Here is a 20,084-nt window from a genome sequence, read left to right as displayed (position 1 = left end):
TTCAGGTCTCAAACAATGCTTTCCTGCAGGTCTGTGGGTATATACCAAAAGCAGAGGTTGCCTTGTGTTTACCACAGACAGGGGAGGCAGGGACAGAATAGTGCGGCTGGCTTAGATTTGTATCCTGAGTGCTGTGGACCTGGTAGAGGAGCTGGCAGAATCACAGTAGCAGCAATGAATCTTTATGTCATAGGTGATGTCCTCAGGCTGATGGCAGCTGGATTGCTGTAGTCCTTGGTGCAGATTGCCATGTTGGTCTGATAAAAGCCAGACCATGCCCCTGCTGTAGTGGCTTTTCTAACCCCCAGACCCTAGCATCAAATTCACCAACCAAAGCTAGAATTAAAGAGAAATTCAGCCACCCCTTACTGCCCTGGGCTAAGCCATCAGCATATTTCATAGCTGTTGCCAGATGCAGGGTGCACTTTGCAATGTAACGGGGCCTATGTATGCCAATGGAGGCACAGTTAGCTTGGAAACACGCTCTTGGAGTTCCCTTCCTGAAGGAAAGGGACTTTTGGTGGGAACATGTTGCATTTTAGAAGCAAGTGTTCTCTGCTAGGTGGGTTTGTTCTAGCAAACTATGCAAGACTCACTTGTGTGATATGTTTTCTTGTGTTACCTCCCCACCCATACCTCATAATACATAGAAGGATGTCAATCTTTTACAGGCATACCTCAGAGATATTGCGGGTTCGGTTCCAGACCACCGCAATAAAGCGAATATTGCAATAAAGCGAGTCACACGCATTTTTTGGTTTCCCAGTGCATATAACAGTTATGTTTACGCTATACTGTAGTCTATTAAGTGTGCAATAGCATTATTTCTAAAAAACAATGTACATACCTTAATTAAAAAATACTTTATTCCTAAAAAATGCTAACCGTCATCTGAGCCGAATGGCGCCGATGGAAAAATGGCGCCGATAGACTTGCTCGACGCAGGGTTGCCACAAACCTTCAATTTGTAAAAGCACAATTTCTGCGAAGCACAATAAAGCGAAGCGCAATAAAACGAAGTATGCCTGTACTTTAAACTAAAAGAAAATCACAGATGGAGTAACTTTAAACCCCTAGGGGAAATTTGGGCCCATCAAAGTTAATTTGAGGCTTGCCCATTTTTTCCCTTAAGATTGAGATTCCACCCTCAATATTTCAGAAGTTTCTGGCTTGCCTCTTCTTTCCAGGGAATGGGGGTTCACAGGTGTGGCAAAGTGGAGCTCCCCGCCTAGCAACAGTGCTAGGTTCCCCACTTGCCTATGGGCATGCTACCCATTTGACTCACCTGCCATGCCTTGTTGGTAATTAATATTATGTTAATTAAGCAGGAAGCTGCCCATTTCTGCCCCGATGCCAAGGGACGCTATCTGCAGCTCCATACCTCCCCTACACCGCAGCCCATGCCTCGCAGATAGCATCCAGCTAGTACAGTGCTCCCAGCCTGCCGCCGGAGCAAGCTTAGGCCATGCTATCAGGCCTCAGTCACACGCACATTCAGACCGCTTGCTTTTCACTTGAGCCTCACACACTCCACCCTCTCTCACAGGGTCTCTTTCAGGCATCACCAACCTACGCTGCCTTGCTCCCTCTTGGAGCAGGCCCCTTAGGCCACAGGCTTAGCTAGTCCATTTCCTGGGTGGCAGTCATACTGTCTGTTGGACTTCACCCGCAACCCTCACCAGGGTAGTGGCCAGCCAACTACCCGACCAGGTCTAAGGTTACTCTGGCCCCTTCTGGGGTCAACAGTATGTGTATATAAATGTACTGGGCACTCAGCCCTCTGGTTTTTCTCCCCCTTCACTGGGGCTCCCCATCTCCACCTCTCTGGGGTTTCACACTACCCCCTTCACTCGGGACTACTCATCTCCGCCCCCTTCACTCAGGGCCATGGGGCTTCCCTCTCCAGTGGGCTCAGGTGGCAGTAGCCGTGCCTGGCCCCCACTATCTTTCTTTGGGGTCTTGAACCCCACATAGGGCTCAGGTGGCTGCAGCCATGCCTGGCCCCCACTCTCCCTCCTTGGGGTCTTGCACCCCATAGGGTGCAGGTGGCTGCAGCTGTGCCTGGCCCCCACTCTCTCCGATGTTACATAAACCCACCAGAAGATGAGGGCTAGGGTTAAGGCACCGCTACCCGCCTTTCACCAAGGTGATAAATAGCCTGGCATTTCCTGGGGGCTCCCGCATCACTGAGAGCCCCACCAGGCCACCCGTTCCCGGCAGGATGCAGTTTTAGGTCATGCCCAGGACCAGGAGCCTCCTAACCATCCCCTACAGCTCCTGCCCTTACCTCCAGGTTGTTATGGAGCCTCACCGCCAGGCAATGTTTATATGGGCAGCCAGAGCTCTAAAATGACCACCGCAATGAAGCACCTGCTGGCTGCTTGGCCCCAGTCTTAAAGTGGCAGGTACCAACAGTGCCCTGCCACACAATTTCCCCCTTTAAATGGTACATGAGGGATGTTTCCCCTGCTGCTCCTCTAAGCAGGCTCCCCTCCAAGCCTGTGAGAGTCCTAAAGTGGCGAGCACCCCAAAGTTGCTCCGCCACACACCTCTCCCCTTAGAATGAGATCTGGGGGGCAGGGCTTCACCTGGCTGCCTTCCTTGCTGGGCTCTGCCCCAGCCTACTGCATTCCCTGCCATGTGGTGAGCACCCCAAAGGTGCTTCACCACAACAGGGTTATCTCAAGGTGAAGTGTTTTAGGATGGGAACAGTCTGTGGTAACAAGCGAGCTGGCAATGCTATCCTGGGCAAGGAATGCAATCCAGGTCCCGGGGGTGAACAGGCTGCCCTTCATTCCCCTCCTTGCCTCTAGTTATTCCAGCAAACACAGCCCTTCTGCAACCCTACCCAGAGTGCCTCACAGTGGCACAGCCAGGGCACAGTTTGTAAGCGAGGGTTGTTTGGAGATGGATGCACATATGCACGTGTTGCCTTAAGTGTTCAAACACTAGACACCAGTTGACCTCAATCTTTTTAGACTCAAGGAACTCTTCATTAGTCTCAAGGCACCCCTTGGAAAATGCCAGCTCTTAGCTTTCACTGATTTTTTAACTATGGAAAAATAATTGAGAAATTCTTTGATTGCAAAGAACTCAAGGGCCACAACAGGTAAGAATGGTTTTGACACTATCCTATTTGAAATCTCTGGGTTTATTGTGACTCATGTGTAGGTGTGTGCCTGCCTGACTGTACTAATATTGTACAGCATTCTTAGAAGGATGTCATAGCATCCCAGCATGCTGTGGCACCCTGATTGAGAATCACTGCTATAGATGACAATCTATTCTGCCACAGAATCATAGAAAATTAGGGTTGGAAGGGACATCAGGAGGTCATCCCCTGTTCAAAGCAGGACCAATCCCAACTACATCATCCCAGCCAAGGCTTTGTCTAGCCAGGTCTTAAAAACCTCCAAGGAGAGAATCTTGCTGTTGCTCCCTGTTCTGTCATCTGCCATGTTCCCCTGAAAGGTGAAAGGGGAACATTTCCTATGTACTGGACCTGTGTAGGAATGCAGTGAAATCCTTGAAGGATACCCATGGTATAAGCAAGAGGCCTGAGCCCAGCTCCTTGTAAATCTGGATGAACTCCACCAGCTTCATTGAGTAAACTGGATTTGTGCTGATGTAACTTGGATCAGAACCTGTTTTTCTTTCTCTAGGGAAGAGAAGACTCTTACAGTGGGACTTGGAGAAAATAGACCAGCCCACAAGAGCAGTATTTCTGCACAGCATCAGGGATTGAACAAAACCAGCCCACTCCTCCTACAGGGGTTCCTGTTGCACCCACAAAATGCACCCTCTGCCTCAAAGTCCTAGTCTGACCCCAGTGCCAATGTCAGAAAGCTACGGAGGTCTCTTCCATGAATGTCTATTGGAGGAGTGAAGATGGCTGCCTGTGTGCAGAAATGGAGGTCCATCCTGAGGAACTGAGTTGAGTAGCAGGGGAAATGACTGTGGCCATTTAAACACAATCCTTTTCTGTGTTAAAAACTAGGGAGGACTTGTTCAAATCAGTGGCCCGGTGCTGATGCCAGACTGGTGTGAGGGAGAGGAGAATTAGGGCCCTTCAGTGTATAATAAAGGATGCATTTGCAAAGCCATTACACTGATGTCTGAGAGTCCCCAGCAGGCTGCTCTAAGCCCAGAAAGTGCCTTTAGTTTAAAGTGTTTTCAACAGAAGCACATCCAGGCACTTTCTAAGATGTTGCTAGAAACAGCTATGTGCCTGTTTGTGTCTCAGACCTTCCCTGGCAATGTGGGGAACACACCTGGGTTACGGGGCTAAGTACCAGCACCCAAGAGCAATGCTAGCTAAGGGTCCATTTCAATGTAGGGCACATAGTGAACACTCTTGGACGGCTTGCACGTTATTTAAAGGGATGCTACGTTGTCCCTATGAACAGCAGTGGAATGGGGGACTTCCACAGTCTCAAGATGAGTGAAACTTACTAGTCACCACTGCAAGGAGCCGGCAGAGCTGTGATGTGCAGCCTGCATGCTCCAGGCAGGGACACACACAGCAGATCGCAGCTGTGCCGCAGCTCCTGCTCCAGCTGGGACAGCCTGTTCTGGACTAAGGGCAGAGCTCCAACCCCCTGCCTGAGTGTCCCTGCCCGGAGCATACAGGCTGCAGACCACGGCTCTCCCCTGGCTCCGGAGCAAGCTGCCCCCATCGCAAGATCCCAGCAGCTCTGGAACAGCCCTGTCCTGCTCTGCCACCTGCCCTGCCAGTGCAGCTGAGGCTGGTCTCCATGGCAACCCCAGCCTTAAGTTCTCAGCCCAGCTGCAGCTGGGGTCTCCATGGAGACTGGCCCCAGCCACGCAGGCAGGGGCTGCTGGGAAATGGAGTCCAGGTGCCAGGCAGATTAGCCATTTTGCCTACCCGTTCTAAATGGTACAGTAGTGACAGCCCAACAAAAAACGGTCTGGACATAGTGGAAGCACAAGATGAATGGCAAGAGACCAATGTGGCTGCACAGGAAGCTGCTGAAATGCCTCAAATGCAAAAGGAAAGCTTACAGGCGATGGAAGAATGGGTAGGTCACCAAGGATGTGTACCAGGAAACAGCAAGCTGCAGGGACAAAATCAGAAGGCAGAGATCAAGAAGGAGCTGCATCTGGCCAAGGAGGTTAAGGACAAGAAGAAATTTCCATATGCTGGCCAGAAAAGAAGAAGCAAGGAAGCTGGGGTCCTGTTAACTAGCCAGGGGTAACTCTTACCAAAAGATGCATAGAAGGTGAAGCTACTCAACAGCTACTTTGCCTCAGTGCTCACAAAAGTATTATGCTGGAGCCAGATACCTATTTGGATAAGGAAGGGAGCAAGCTGAGGGACGAGATACGAGGAGACAGTCAGAACTTTTGATGGGTCTGAATGGATTCAAGTCAGTAGGGCCTGACAAACATCCCAGGGTACTGAAGGAATTGGCAGAAACGATCTTGGAGCCTTTGGCAATGCTATTCCTGAAGTCATGGGAGGCAGGTCAGGTACGAGAAGACTGGAAAAGGGCCAGTGTAGTGCCTGTCTTTGAAAGAGGCAAGCAGGAGGACCCAGGAAACAACAGATTGGTTAGCCTTACCTCAATACCTGGCAGGTTACTGGAGGATATCCTAAGGAAGGCCATCTGTGATCAGCCTTTCCTCTTCCTGATGCTTACAAGTGGCCAGCATGCATTGATGAGGAGCAAGTAATGTCAAAGTAACAATTTGGGTGGATGAAGGGATTGCTGTGGATATAGCACACCTGGACTTCAGCAAGGCTTTTGTCAAGGTCGGCAACTGTCAAGGAATGGAGCTACTGATGAGGCTGACAGCTCACCAAAACTCACTTAGCCACCCTGCACCCAAAATAATTGCCTGCCCCCGGCCTAAGACGAAAACAGACCAGCCTAAGCACTCAATTAAGCAATTAGCTGCTGGTTCACAGATACTTCCCTCCCTGGCAGGGTAAGGCTTCCTGTGGGTTGTGGTTTTGCCTCCTCCTCTCCCCTTCAAAGGGCCCCAGGAGCCACTGCCACTAGCAGCTGTGTCTGAGCTGCTTTGTTCTTATCAGTTAATCATTTAACTGATATAATTAGAAGAGGTTAAATGAATGTTTTTTAAATTAATTTTAAAATGTTTTAATTAATTTAAATATTTTAATTAAAAGGTTGTAAAACTTGTGATGATAAACTTTTATATCTAGGTTGGACTAATCCCTTTGCTTTCAAGCACTAGGGCAGACATGAGCAACATTTCTTGACAAAAACACCCACAACCTCAACTTGCAATGTTGGAGGGTGGCTGGCAAGGGAGCCATGAGGGGCCTGATCTTTCTTGTGGCAGTGCAGCCCCAGCCACTTCCCCACCATCACCCCAAGGCACATGTGCTAAGCAGAAAGCCCTGTGGCACACATACCAGGGCTTGCCTACTCCTACTCAGTGGTGTTTTTACATTACAGTAGGATAGCGGTGCTCAACATTTTGGCCACACTGACCAGATGACTGGTGCAGGGCCAGACTGTACCCCGTGCACCACGATTCAGCCCATGCAGCAGCAGCTGGCCCCAGCACACTGGGGTCGGGCCCCCACGCACCAGTATGAAGCCCCATGCCACCTCCACCTGGCCTTGCATGTCTGCATCAGACTCAGGGCCCAGTGCTTAGATCAGGGCCTGGGCCCTATGCCACCGCCCCCTGGCCCCACGTGCCAGGATCAGGCCCCAGGGCTCCACACCACCCCCTGCCCAGGACTGGGCTCTGAGGCCCCAAGCCGGGTCCCGCGGGCCAGGATCAGGCCTTGCGCCACCGCACACCTGGTCCAGCCCTGGGGCCCGCGCTGGCCTGCGGGGAAGGCTCAGCATCGGGGCGGGGCGGGGCGGAGCGAGCCGGCCACGGAACGCACGGGGACCCCAGGACCCGCCCGCTAGGCATGAGGCGAGGCGGTGCCTAGGCCGCCGTCACGTGGTGCGCAAGGACGGCTGTTGTTCCGCCGCCGGACGCAACTCCCCGGATGTGACATAGTATCCCGGCGCCAGCGGCCATGCCGGAGCGCGGGGGATTCTGGGAGCTGTTGCTCCAGCCTGGCTGTTACGCTCTAACCTCACTTCCGGCGGGGGTGGAGCTCGGACACATTTGGTCCGCGGGACCTGGTGTGCGTGTGCGGCTGAGTGCACCATGCCCAAGGCGAAGGCGGAGCGGCGGGCGCGGCAGCAGCGCCGGGAGGGCGGCGGCGCCGGTGAGCGGGGCCGGGGCCTGGCCTGGCAGGGGTGGGTGAGGCGTCGGTTCCCGCAGCGGCCTCAGCCGGGTCGTGTTCCTGGGGAGGGATCCCGGGCGGGGCCGTTGCGCTGACGGGCTTGGCCGCGCTTCCCCGCAGGCGTCGTGTTCAATACCGGGCTCGGGCAGCACGTCCTGAAGAACCCGCTCGTGGTCAACAGCATCGTGGACAAGGTGCGTGGCGGCGGGAGCCTCCGAGGACCGGCTGCCCGGTGCCCCTCACGCAGGCAGATGCCCCCCCCGTGCAGATTGGGCAGCTGACCCCCCACCCCCGACTCCCTTCTTCTCCTCACAGCCCTGAACAGCACTCACCTGCCCTCTCCCTGCATTGCTGGCGTCTTGGCTCCTTAATTTGCCCCCCACACAGGGCTAGGTAGGCCAGCTCACTCCTGGCTGCCAAACCATAGGCCTGGGGGAGGAGACCCACATCCACAGGCAGCCTGGAATGACCCCCACCTCCCCGTTGCACAGCCCTGCTGTATATAATAAACCGGCACATTTGGACAGTACCATATGGCTGGTTCTGCAGGCCTGGGGGAAGGCCCACGTTCCCCTGTGTACACTCTGATAATGGTTAGTTTCCAACTGTCAGATGATGCTCTGAGCAGTGCACTGGAAATCAACTGACCAGGCAATCACTGAGAGTGACTGAGCAGCAGTTCCCACGGTTGGGTGCTGAATAATTTGGTGCAAGGATGTTTCCTAATGAGCCTCTTGGAGCAATCTAAAACTTGGTGCAAGGAAACGTGGTTCTGTGCCATGTTCTGTTCATACATCCCATTCTTCTCCATTGCCTGTTTCCTAAAGAGCTCCAAGATGCTGAGAGACATGTTTCATCTCGGTTTTGTCTTTGTCTGTTTTTCAGACTAACATGGCTTATTGCTCGCCTTTGTGTTAAAGTCTCTTGAGATATATATACACATACGTATACAGTGGCAACGCATAGGGGGTGGATGGGCGTGCACATGCACCCCCTGAGCATGCTGGTGTGGCCTCTGACTGGCCACGCTCACTGCTTAGGCAGTGGGCAGGCGGGAGCGCTGGTGCGCCCCCTCCAAGCACCAGCCAATCGCTACAGCTGCTCCCAGAAGTGGCCGCAACCACTCTTGGAAACAGTTGCAGCAATTGCCCCCAGTGATCAGCCTTGGGGGGGACCCCGCCTCCTGGCTGGCAGGATCAGCTGTGGGGGACCCGCCCTACCGCTATCAGTGGGACTGGTCACAGAGGGATACATGCCTCACCCTAACTAAGGCAGCACTAGTCATCTGTGTGTGTGTATATGCTTTGTCCAAGACGATCCTACCCTCATCACCAAGCATGCCCTTCCTACTGCTATTGTAGCAATACCTGATTTGTCAGCTTCATTGTGTACAGGATCAAACTTCTAGTGTCTGTACATAAATTTCTTAAGACCAAAAGGACAGCAACTGTGGTGGGGGAGGGGCAGGGAAGAGGGTAGTATGTTTTTCTTGGAATGGACTATCTTATTTGTTTCTAGGCTGCTTTAAGACCTACAGATGTCGTCCTGGAAGTAGGTCCTGGAACTGGCAACTTGACAGTAAAAATGTTAGAAAAAGTAAAAAAGGTAAGACTGAGTTAGGAATGTATTAGTTTGGTGAAAACTCAAATGAATCAAGTGGAAAGAAGTCTTAATGCTTTATTCAAATGCAGTAATTTTTTCTTTTCTGAGCATTTGTCACAAAAAGCTTCTTACACCATTTACATAAAGAATAGCCCTCCTCATATGTAGTTTTTTAAATGATATGGCCATTTTGTCATTTTAATGCATTTTAATACTTGTGGTAAGAAATGGGTGCTGAGCTTCATCTCTGAGTACAGGCAACCCCCACATAATGCTGTTTCTCTTAGCACTATTTCGCTATACTGCTTGTTTTACATTGATACTCGATTCCACTTAGCATTCAGCAAATTTTGTTATAATGTTCACGGGCATTGTGTAGGTGGCACCAGGGAGTGTGCACTAGCTTCACAGCATATTGGCAGTGTGCAGCTTCATTGTGCAATTTAACACCAGTTTGCTTGTGTCACCATCTTGGTTTGTCAAAAACTTTTGTGCTCTGTGTTTTAGCAATTAATTTTGACCCTTGAAATACATTGTCATGAGTCAGTAACTGCAAGTACTGAGAAAAAAACAGCACAAAAGCTTAATGCTGGAACTTAAATTGAATTTCCTGAAGTGAACTGAAGCAGGTGAACGCCAGAATGAGGTCTGTAGACTAGTACTAGTAGGGAGCTGCATTAACGAGTTATATTTATTTACATTAATTCCTATGGGAAAATTGGTTTTGCTTAATGCTGTTCCACTTAATGCTCAGTTTTTCGGGACCCGGTTAAGAGTGCTAAGTGGGGGTTGCCTGTATTACTATCTGTGGTGGAAAAAATGTTCCCTATATCTGTAATAAGTCTCTTCATGTAATTTTATTCATTAAAACTGCAAATATACACTTTGCTTTCAGGTCATTGCTTGTGAACTTGACACCCGACTTGTAGGTGAACTTCATAAAAGAGTCCAGGGCACGTAAGTATATTTAAAAACAAAAAAAAAAAGCTTCACAGCATTTTAATTGCCTCAGATCTGTAGATGTGTGCATTAAGATGATACTTGTGCTTTTCCTCCCTCATCCTTCCCTCCCAACCCCATCACTAGATGTCTGGCAAACAAACTTGAAATAAAAGTTGGAGATGTTCTCAAAAGCGATTTACCATTTTTTGATGCATGTGTAGCCAACTTGCCATATCAGGTACAGCAAAACAGTTGCAATGGAATCACAGTTGAAACTAACTTTTGATGGTATTTAATAAAGTGATGTATTAACAATAGTGCTTTTCCTTTAGATTTCTTCACCTTTCGTTTTCAAGCTGTTGCTGCATAGACCTTTCTTTAGGTATGTAGAAGAAATGAGCAGTGGGTTGTTTAACGGAAAATAAAGGCCAGTTGTAGAGATGAAAATCCAATTTGGGATTAGTTAAAAAAAATAAATAAATAACCCAGCCCTTTGAACCCAGTAGCTAGAAACACTGTCCTGCATAGCATTCATGGTGGCAGTTTCCAGGACCTGGAAGCTTGTCCGGTTTCAGTATCTAGGAGAAAAATTCAGCATTGGCATAGGAAGTATAGCTTGAGTTGAAGTAAATCAAGAATTGATGTCTCTGCTGCAGGTTGACTATCTCTGGGATAAGTTGGGTATCTCTTGTATTAAGCACAGGGCCTTACAGAGAAGTACGTCTGATGTGGTAGAAAGGGGAAGGGGGGGGGCAGTTGCAAGGTAAATCAAAGTAATTTCATACATTTTTAAAATGGTTGTACAGCATCCGTGCTTCTGCAGGTGGTTTAATTTGCTGGCAGGTAATATCAATACAGTACACTCAAGTATTGATGCTTTTATGCTACTGATCATTGTGATACTAGGAAGGTTGGATTTATAGGGCTAATAGAACTATGTTTTCCTAATTTTACAATAAAATTCTATGAGTAACAAAAACAAATTACTTTTTTATTTTAGTTTGCCGGTCTTGCAGATTCCTACTCCACAGTGTCATGCTAATTAGCAGTACTAGATGCTAGTCAGCATTAGCAGTCAATAAATTTGTCGTGCATTGGCAGAATTTTTACCTGGTAAAATAATGAACACAATAATATATAAATAATTACTTTAAATCAGTGGGGCTGACAGCTTCTAGTTGATTACTTAATTTGCTTCAAAGGAAACTTCTGACTTTCAGAGGTTCAAAATAGGGCTTATTTAAAAAGCAGTAAGGGTTTTGATTCAAGTACTTGCATCACGTTTTCATTTCTTTATTTCTCAGGTGTGCAATACTTATGTTTCAAAGAGAATTTGCTCTCCGTTTGGTGGCAAAACCAGGGAGTAAACTATACTGCAGGCTCTCTATTAACACACAGCTATTAGCCCGTGTGGATCATCTAATGAAAGTAAGCCCTCTTATAATTTCACTATAGATTCTTAGATGTTCAGGTTAAAGATTGGAGAGGGTTTTGTTGCTTACATTTTAAATCATGTAGGCATTTACGTGCTACTATTTGTGACTGTTGCTTTCATGTTTTTCATGGTTTCACAGGTTGGAAAGAACAATTTCAGGCCTCCACCCAAAGTTGAATCCAGTGTTGTCAGGATAGAGCCAAAGAACCCTCCACCCCCTATCAACTTTCAGGTCAGTTTTTGTTATTTAACCTATCTTCAGAATGTTGTATATACTTGTTTCAGGTAAATTTTTGTCATACAAATAAGTATTCACTGATGTCAAATCTCTGTCCCTTTTGTTTTTGATCTGGCTTCCCTGTCTCTTTCCATCATTGAACTGTTTGGTGAGGCTTCCAATTAAACTCTGTTTAAAACCTTTTTTTCAAGACTGACAATTTTCTGGTCAGCAGAAAGCAGTCAGGGGAAAATACCTGTCCCCTTCCCTAGCTGTTTTCAGTTGACCTCAACATGCACAAAAGAGATTTTGGTTACTGAAGCCATATGTTCGGGAGCAAAGAAGAATCTCTTGGAACCTTTAATACTGTAAACCATCACTTAAAGATCAGAAGACAGATTTCTGGGGGAATATTGCAGTTGGTTCTCAGGATGTTTTCCTATCCAAAACTTGCTATTATAGCCATGCCCACATTTAACCAAATATTCTTCAGCCAGAAGATTGCCTTCTCCCCTGAGCATTCTGGGATCTGGATGATTGCTCTGTCTGCACATGGATATTTGCTTGCAAGTTTTGGGGTTTTGTTTTACTAACAGACTTTTTGGCTTCTCAGTCCTGGACTAGACATTATTGTTAGTCTCTTACTAACTCTTAATGTTTACCTCTTCAGTGTTGTTGTGAAGCTAGTGATAGCCAGTCTAGTGTTTTCTCTGAATTCACTTCTTGCAGCTATATATTGCTTAAGGCCAGTATGGTCTATTTTGTGTTTCAGGAATGGGATGGTCTAGTAAGGATAGCCTTTGTAAGGAAAAACAAGACGCTCTCTGCAGCATTTAAGTAAGTTATTTCTGTTTGAAGTACTTTGCATAGTTAAAGAATTTATCCAGTAATTATTTTTTCCTGTGCAAGTATCTAGCCTAATTCTGCAGCAAGCCAGGTTTATATTATCAGGACATTTAGGGACTGTCATACTGCAGAGTTGGAACTGTATAGGGAAATACTTTGCTGTGTAACCTGTTACAGGTGCACCCATCGATCCATATCATATTGGCACTGATTAAAAGGAAATTTAACATTATCAGCAACTGGCATTTTTGGGCTGATGTGGCCAGTAATGTTGCCAGTAAATGCTGCGTGCGTGTGCACGGCTGCAGCATGCACACAACCAGGAGTGCAGCGTTCTGCCCAGTAAGTCTGTGGGGGGTCAGATTGAGGCCCCCATGGTGAGGGCGGGAGTGGGGCAGGGACAGGCGCTGCCTGGATGGGATGGGGCAGGGTGTGGGACAGGGCCATGAGCGGCTTGTCCAGGGGGCCAGCTCCCGCTGCTGCACGTATCCCCGAGCACAGTCCTGTCCCCGTCCCTAGCCCCACCCTCACCCCCGTGCACAAGTCTGTGGGGCACATGCCCCCATGCCTCTGCTGGGGGTGTGTGCAGTGGCCGGAGACGCCTCCTCCCCCGGACGAGCCGCTCACAGCTCTGTCCTCTTCCCTGCCCTGGCTGGGCAGCCCCAACCCCGCTCCGTCCCTCACCATGGCAGCCTTAACCTGGCCTTCCCCCAACAATCTTACCAGCCAGATGCTTCTCTCCAAGCTGCATATTGGCAAATGGATTGGTGTCAGCTAATTATGGATTCTTAATAATCAGCCATTGGTATCAGGCCAAAAAATATTTAGTGGTACACCCTTAGTAACCTGTATATAAGAGAACCACCACGGTCTAGTCAATGCAGCTAATTATACTTTTACAGTGAAGAATAGTCAACAGCCACTTGGGTCACAGAAGAAAAATTTGTCTTTTGGACAGCGGGGAGGAATTGTTTTATTTGTGTTTTAAAGTGGGTTTTGGTTGAGACTCGCTATATTACCTTTTTTGCATCTTTCAGATCAAGTGCCGTGGAGCAGCTGCTGGATCATAATTACCGAATTCACTGTTCTGTTCATAACACTGTGAGTTTATTTTGCTTTTTAATGTTTTAAATGCAACTTGCATGCCATGTGTGTTTTTAAGTACTAGACATATAGTATATGAATGGAGCTTCAATGTGTTTGAGGGATACAAAAAGCCTTTCATCTAAAGTTACAATTTCTCACAAAAAATACTACCAGATATTCTAAAAGCACTCACTGGGTTTTTGTTTTGGTTTTTTTCAAACAATATCTGGATTATTAAAAGGAGTGAAGACTTAAATGAGTATTTCAGAAAATGAAGAGATATTGAGATTTGGTTGTTGATGCCTTAAGTCGGGTAGGCAAAATGTGCCCCTTGGGCCTGATGCGACCTGCCAGACCATTCTATCCAGCCCACAGGGCCCCTAAAAAATTTAGAAAATTAATATTCATCTGCCCCTGGCTCCATGTCATGCGGCCCTCGATGACTTGCCAAGACTCAGTAAGTGGCCCTCCAGCTGAAATAATTGCCTGCCCCTTCCCTAAGTAGTGATCAACAGGGGTGTGTAGTTTACTGTGCCTAACTAGACAAGATTATTTAAAATGCCTATAGTGAGTCATCTAAGTAAATCTTAAACTGTCTACAGAAAATTAAAAAACACCTGAGAATGTGTTGATCAGTAAACAAATTATCCTGGAATCATGAGCAGATCTGAGAATGAACTGCTCAGACTGATTTTGACCCCCAACCTTCCTCTATTATGGTATGGTCTATTTATGAATGGGCTGCTTCTTGGTGTTTAACAACATTTTTTTCAGAGTATAGGTAAATTTATTTTACCATTTTGTTTTTCACTGTGCTGTCCAGTTCTCTGGTGTTTCTAAATTGGATGCTGCTGCATCGCAGTCTCTGTTTACTATTGATGCACAAGTAAAAAAAAATTCTTAACCTCACCCCACATTTATACATAAAAAGACAAATGGCCTCCTTAATATGAAGCTACACAGCCTAAATTGGCTAGAAAAGCTATTGTTTTTTATCCTGAATCTCATCTTCCATAAATTATTTAGGCAGTGTAATTTTAGGGGGTTTCATAACTGGGGAACTATCCAATCTAATATTCACTGTTTTAGTTCTAGGTTTTTTGGTGGTTAAGTGTCCTGTTTCTGGATCAATTTAGTCTAACTTTAAGTATTTTTAATGTACTTGCAGTATATCTGAGTAGCTTATTATAATCTTTTTCTTGGCTCAGTTGATGGAGTGTATGAACTGAAGCTGGAATACATAGTATAAAATGACAGATTTTGTGTTATGAATTCTGCAAATTCATTTTTCTATAATAAACTTTATGTGAGCTTTACCTTTTATACATTGTTCTAAACAGAACTAAGACCTGATTTTAAATCCAAATAAAGTAAAAATACTTAAATATTATATGGACCTTTGCTTGTTTAGGGGACAGGTGGCCTCAGGTTTTTTGTGGGTTTTTTTGTTTTCTTTTAAGACAATATTGGGAAGTAATTGTTTGTCCTACTAGCTGAGAGTAAATCGAGCTGATTAAGTCTTGCTGGGACTACAGTGTCATATGCCAAAGCATACAGGAACTAGCATCAGTGCTATGTTCACTATAAGTATATTCTTTTAAAATGCATTGAAATGACTTTTCCATATTTGATACTGTTTAATCGTGCTGAATCAACATAGTATTCAATGAACCGTTTGTGATTTCTGAAAACCTCAGCAGGTATGTTATGTGACTTTTTAAACTGAAAAGATTATCTAGTTTGTGCTTGCATCTGTATGTTAGACTAGACATGCACACATACATAAGGAGAAAATAGATTTTATTGTAGTTCAGTAGTCCTAGGTGCTGCATGAACTGAGATTGAGAAAGAAACAGTAACTATGCCAAAATATGCCCTGACAAAGAAATGTCAACCTGTTTTTCACTTGCAGATGTAAGCCTGCAAATGCTGGATGCTTAGAAATGTGAATGTTTACAAAGGAAGCTATTTTATGTACCATTAATGCTAAGGAAATAACTAATCTGTATTGTATCTTACACTGACAGGAAATACCAGAAAACTTTAAAATAGTAGAGAAAATACAGACAGTTCTAAAAAACACAGGCTACTCTGAAAAACGGGCTCGATCGATGGATATAGATGACTTTATTAGGTAAGCCTGTTCTCTGTCCCTTCCTGTCAAGATTCTTGCATGTTATCTGAGCTCAAGCAACAATGAAGTGACTACCAACACTTTCCACTCATGATGTGCAACGTCAGACTTTGAAGAGAGATGATGATCTAGAGGAAGCAGCACCTTAGTAATTATAGTACAGTCTTAACACGAGATAGCCTAGAGAGCTTTAAGAACCAATGATAATTCACTGACACATTTAGAATCCCCACTTTTGGTACAGAAGACTTAAATCAGTTACAAACTTTTCCTGGACTGCTAGCAGTTAAACTGTGCTGCATCGTTAGTAAACTCCATTTTCCTTTGGTTCCTGTTGTCTCAGGTTTTCATCTGGAGCTCTAGTTACACATCTTTAAATTAACTATTCTACCAACTTTATGTAATTTCTGTTGAAAAAAAGAGTTTTTTGACTCAAATATTTTACATTCCCATAGCCTGTAAGTGGCATTGTACTAGACAGAGGTTTATCAGAATAAAGAGAGAATTCTGATTTTTTCCCCCTTCCCTTGCCTCCTCATGAAGAAACAAGTATTTCATATAGAGACTGCTGTTTTTCAGACTTGTAATCAAGTTAAGTTTAACATTCACTCTCTACCCACTTTTCCTATAACACGGTAGTCATTTGAATTGACTTCAAAATTGTCTTCTGTCACACAGCTCTTTGTTTACCTTAACTTTCACTGTCACTGGTGTCATATAATTCTCTTCCCCCTTTTTCATGATTTTCAAGCATTCAACCAAAAATTCTCCGATGCGAGCTGTCATCCTTATTTTCTTGTTGTTAGTGTTCAAATTTGTGGCAGTAGAAATCCAGTCTTGTAGACCAATATAATATACTCGGCTGTTGCTTGCAATGCGTTCTATATCCATTTACATTTACCATTCATCATCTTCTGCAAGCAGTTATTTTTTGAGGCCATTAGAAAATTCATGTAGCTTCAGAATGTTTTAAATGGTGGGTCTTGTCTCCAGTGCTAACATTTCAAATGCTAATCAGAGAAGAAATGGACTAGAACGCTTGAAGACATCAAAGAATGTCTTTCGCATCCAGTTTGGTATATTTAGTTATTGTTTAGTTGGCCACATTTTCTGAACAGAATTTTCAGGTGAGAAGTACTATCTTTAATGTAGCTCTTCTCCAACAGAGGCTAGTCTTCAACTCATCTAATTGTAAATTACCGGCTACTGGAATGATATGTCTGAAATCAACCACTTATTTGGATAGTGAAAGCCAGACTGGTAAGGAAAGTTAGTATAAATATGTGACTGGACATGCCTCTTTAAATTGAGCACCTGATAAGAATCCTGTGCACAAATCTTGCAGTTGCTTGGAATGACTGCCAATATATTTTGAGACTACTTTTTTTTTTTTTCTTTATCTTTAGTAGTTTGAAAGTGAATGATAAGTATGAATTAATGCATATTGTAATGAATTTCCCCTCATCTTCAGATTGTTGCATGGCTTCAATTCAGAAGGTATCCACTTTTCATAGACAACAGAACCTGGAGCACTTTTACATTCTCCAAGAGGAATGGAAATGATTGTCTTGAGAGGAATTCTTCCCATGAAAAAAATCCAGCAGTATACAAAACCCATTGTGAAACTGTGGTGTAGCTATTTGAAACAGGCTAGCAGCTCTTCTGTATTTCAAAGCTTGTAACTTCTGTCTAGGCAAACTGTTTAAAACTTGGGACTTAATTGTATTCCACAGTGTGGATTTGCAACCATCACGTCAATCCAGCAAACTTGCTCTGAATCCAGACTTCATACTACCTTACATATCACGTGACATTCATAATGCAACTCAGGACTTGATTTTGGCTAACGGAGATTTATTTGGAGGCTGAAAGATGCTATCGCCATTCCTAAAACTTTAAAAAAATATATGTTACTTTTTTCTGTACTTGGTTTCTTTTTTATGGTAGCTATCCCTAACCCTCCTCATAGTGATTAGCTTATACTAGGAACGGTATTTCTATTACTTTTTCTTCCAGAAGCAGGGAGTAGAATGGATGGTACAAAGGTCTGCAACAGGTCTTTTAAACTTCCAAACATGTTTTAACTAACACTTATCTGTTACTACCAAAACTACATGCCTAGGAAATTAAGAAACTGGTATCACCACTTTCATGTAAAACGCTTAGCAGAAACTGGCCATAGAATCATAGGAAGGTGTGGTTGGAAACGATCTCGGGAGACAGTCTAGTCAAGAGGGTGGGAAAGTCTGCTCTTTGGGTTGGATTGGGCCCATGGCAGACTCTGTTTGTTTCCCAGTAGTGCCTGCCCACATCACTGTGGCTGGTTTCCATGGAGGCCCCAGCAGCAGCAAGACTACAACAGCTCAGATCCAGGGTTTTCGTGGAGATCAGCTCCAGCAGTGCTGTCAGAGAACACAGCTGGGCACAGAGCTGCTTTTGGGCTGGGATCTTGCAGTGGTGACAGTGGTTCAGAACTGGGGCAGAGCTGCAATCCACTGCCCACTTGCCCCAGTTAGGGCGTGCAGGCTGCTGATCGTGACTCTGCCCTGGCTCGACTATGCTATCACAACTGCAAGATTCCAGCCCCAGAGGCCCTCCCTGACCAGCCACATGTCCTGTCAGCACTGCTGGAGCCAGTCTCCATAGAAACCCTGGCCCCACACTGTCCCAGTGCGACTGCTGCTGGGGTTTCCATGGAACCTGGCCACAGCAACACGGGCAGGGACAGCTGGGAAATGGAGGCTGGTCCCTGGCTGGATCCACCATTTTGTCCACCCTCTGGTTTAGTCTGACCTGTTGAAGGCAGACAAGCATGTGTTTAACCTACTCTTAGGCTACCTAGAGAGGTGATAGAATCTTCATCCTTGGAAGCTTATTTCAATGCTTAACCACCTTAGAGTGAGAATACTCTTCCTAAGGAAAGTTTCCCTTGCTCCTTATCCTGTCCCCCATGGCCACAGAAACTAGACTACAGGTTTCCCTTGCCAACCATGGGGGTTAGGTTCCTGAAAGTTTCTGTGGGTGAGGGGCACCAGCAAAGCTGTGGGGACTGTCAGGGGAGTGAGAAGCATGAGCAGGGCCGTGGCAAGTATTTTCCAACTGTACCCCCCTGTCCTTCTCTGAAGCATGGATACTCAAAACCATGGTTGGCAAGGGAATCCTGCATCTCCCTCTTCCAGAAAAGCAGCTGCAGGGTGGTTAAAGGCTGATAACAGCCTTGTTTGTATAAAGTATCCCTTCACACTATTTAGCTTTGCAATTCTTAAAAGACTGGAGTTGTTCATGCTCTCGGGCATAAAGGTAAAATCTAGCCTATTAATGGTGGTTGTTTTTCTCTTGTGACTTCTCTGTGTACTGGGTGAACCACCAGAGGCAAGTTCTTCAGCAAGATGAGTAAAGAAGTATATTCACAGCAAGAGTCTCATAGGGCCACCAAAGCTACTGAGTCTTCACAGGAAAGCCAGACTGAAAAGAAATACTGGAAAAAGTCACAGCTAATAACCAGTACTAAATATGGGTGAATGGCCTCGTATTTTCAATGTTAATTGCAAGTAGGAAAACAAAATGATCAAAGGTGTAGATTAAGTACATGCTCTCTGTCTAGAAGGAAGAAATAAGGGTTGCTATCTTGAAATAGGATCCGTTCTTCAGTCTATTGGGAAGTCTTGAATTAGTTTATGGGCATAAAAAAAATCTTGCCAAAGGAAAACATGAATTTAATGGAACAACAGCCTTCAGCCACTCTCAACTTAAATCTAAGGGATGCTGGAGTATCGAGGTTAGTCTTGTTGACAAGTGAAAGCATGATTTGCTCTTCTCTCTCTCTAGCAAGCTGTATACTGAAAGAGCTCGCAATGCAGTATAATTAGAGTGTCATTTATGTAAGGAGAGAATTTTCAAGCTAACAGTGCTAATTTATGCCTTGACATTTATTCCCCATCATTTTAGGCCCTTTTTGTTTGCAAAAAATACGCTGGCTACTTTCCCTAGTGAATGCTGTGATGGCTACGTGAGTCTGCAGCCAGACAGTCTAGAACAATAGCAGTGAGAAGCAGATGGCCTCATCTAGGTACTGATTGAAATGCCAATGATGATGTTAAAGATGTTAAGGAAAAGTGCAAATGTTAAGTCTACACAGTTTATGCATCTGCAAAAGAAAGGCGTACACCTGCTTTCAGTTCCCTTAAGAATAATTAATATTATTGTAAAGACCTACTGTCTAAGCTTTTCTTATTAAACATTACTGCAACATTGTAGTTGGCTGTTAAAAGTCAACATGCCATAACTTAGGGACCTACTTAAATTGAAATTTTGGTGAAATGAGGTGATCTCTTCAAGATCTGGAGTGGGGCATGGGAGGAGACTTACTAAAAATAAAGTGCTGGCTGCACAGTGGAAGCTAGCAGTCCTTCCAGCTGCACAGCCCGGCAAAGAAGGGGCTGCTAGCATGAAGGGGAGCAGGCAAGATGGCTACTGCCCTCATCGGCTCAGAGGTTGCCTGTTATCCAGCTCTGCCCCTTTCCGATCAGTGGCAAGGAGTGGGGGCACAGGACTGATAGCCTCAGCCAGTCAGTGCTGGGCAGTA

The 20,084-nt window shown here is 45.6% G+C and overlaps 1 protein-coding gene across 2 annotated transcripts; it reads left to right on the top strand.

Annotated features, from left to right (window-relative positions):
* The first annotated feature begins 7,094 nt into the window (after positions 1-7,094).
* DIMT1 (DIM1 dimethyladenosine transferase 1 homolog) lies at positions 7,095-17,422 on the top strand. 2 transcript variants are annotated; one of them, XM_019532127.1, is made up of 12 exons: positions 7,095-7,219; positions 7,358-7,431; positions 8,756-8,842; positions 9,735-9,796; positions 9,926-10,019; positions 10,114-10,163; positions 11,086-11,209; positions 11,356-11,448; positions 12,206-12,270; positions 13,317-13,380; positions 15,393-15,499; positions 16,971-17,422. In XM_019532127.1, the coding sequence occupies exons 1-12, from the start codon at positions 7,159-7,161 to the stop codon at positions 17,011-17,013; spliced, it is 924 nt and encodes a 307-aa protein (XP_019387672.1). In that variant the 5' UTR covers positions 7,095-7,158; the 3' UTR covers positions 17,014-17,422. The 2 variants fall into 2 exon arrangements, with proteins under 2 accessions (XP_019387672.1, XP_019387671.1); XM_019532126.1 differs by having other exon boundaries at positions 7,352-7,431.
* The last annotated feature ends 2,662 nt before the right edge of the window (positions 17,423-20,084 follow it).

This window comes from Crocodylus porosus, unplaced genomic scaffold, assembly GCF_001723895.1.
Source record: "Crocodylus porosus isolate Cpor-Errol unplaced genomic scaffold, CroPor_comp1, whole genome shotgun sequence".
Classification (NCBI taxonomy): domain Eukaryota; kingdom Metazoa; phylum Chordata; order Crocodylia; family Crocodylidae; genus Crocodylus; species Crocodylus porosus.
This window is presented reverse-complemented; position numbering and strand designations above follow the sequence as displayed.

Bases quoted from the DNA above. Each gene is read 5' to 3' on its own strand.
- DIMT1 (XM_019532126.1), top strand. From the start codon at position 7,159: ATGCCCAAGGCGAAGGCGGAGCGGCGGGCGCGGCAGCAGCGCCGGGAG. The intron at 7,432-8,755 runs GTGCGTGGCGGC...ATTTGTTTCTAG, and splicing joins TCAACAGCATCGTGGACAAG to GCTGCTTTAAGACCTACAGA. The intron at 13,381-15,392 runs GTGAGTTTATTT...TTACACTGACAG, and splicing joins ACTGTTCTGTTCATAACACT to GAAATACCAGAAAACTTTAA.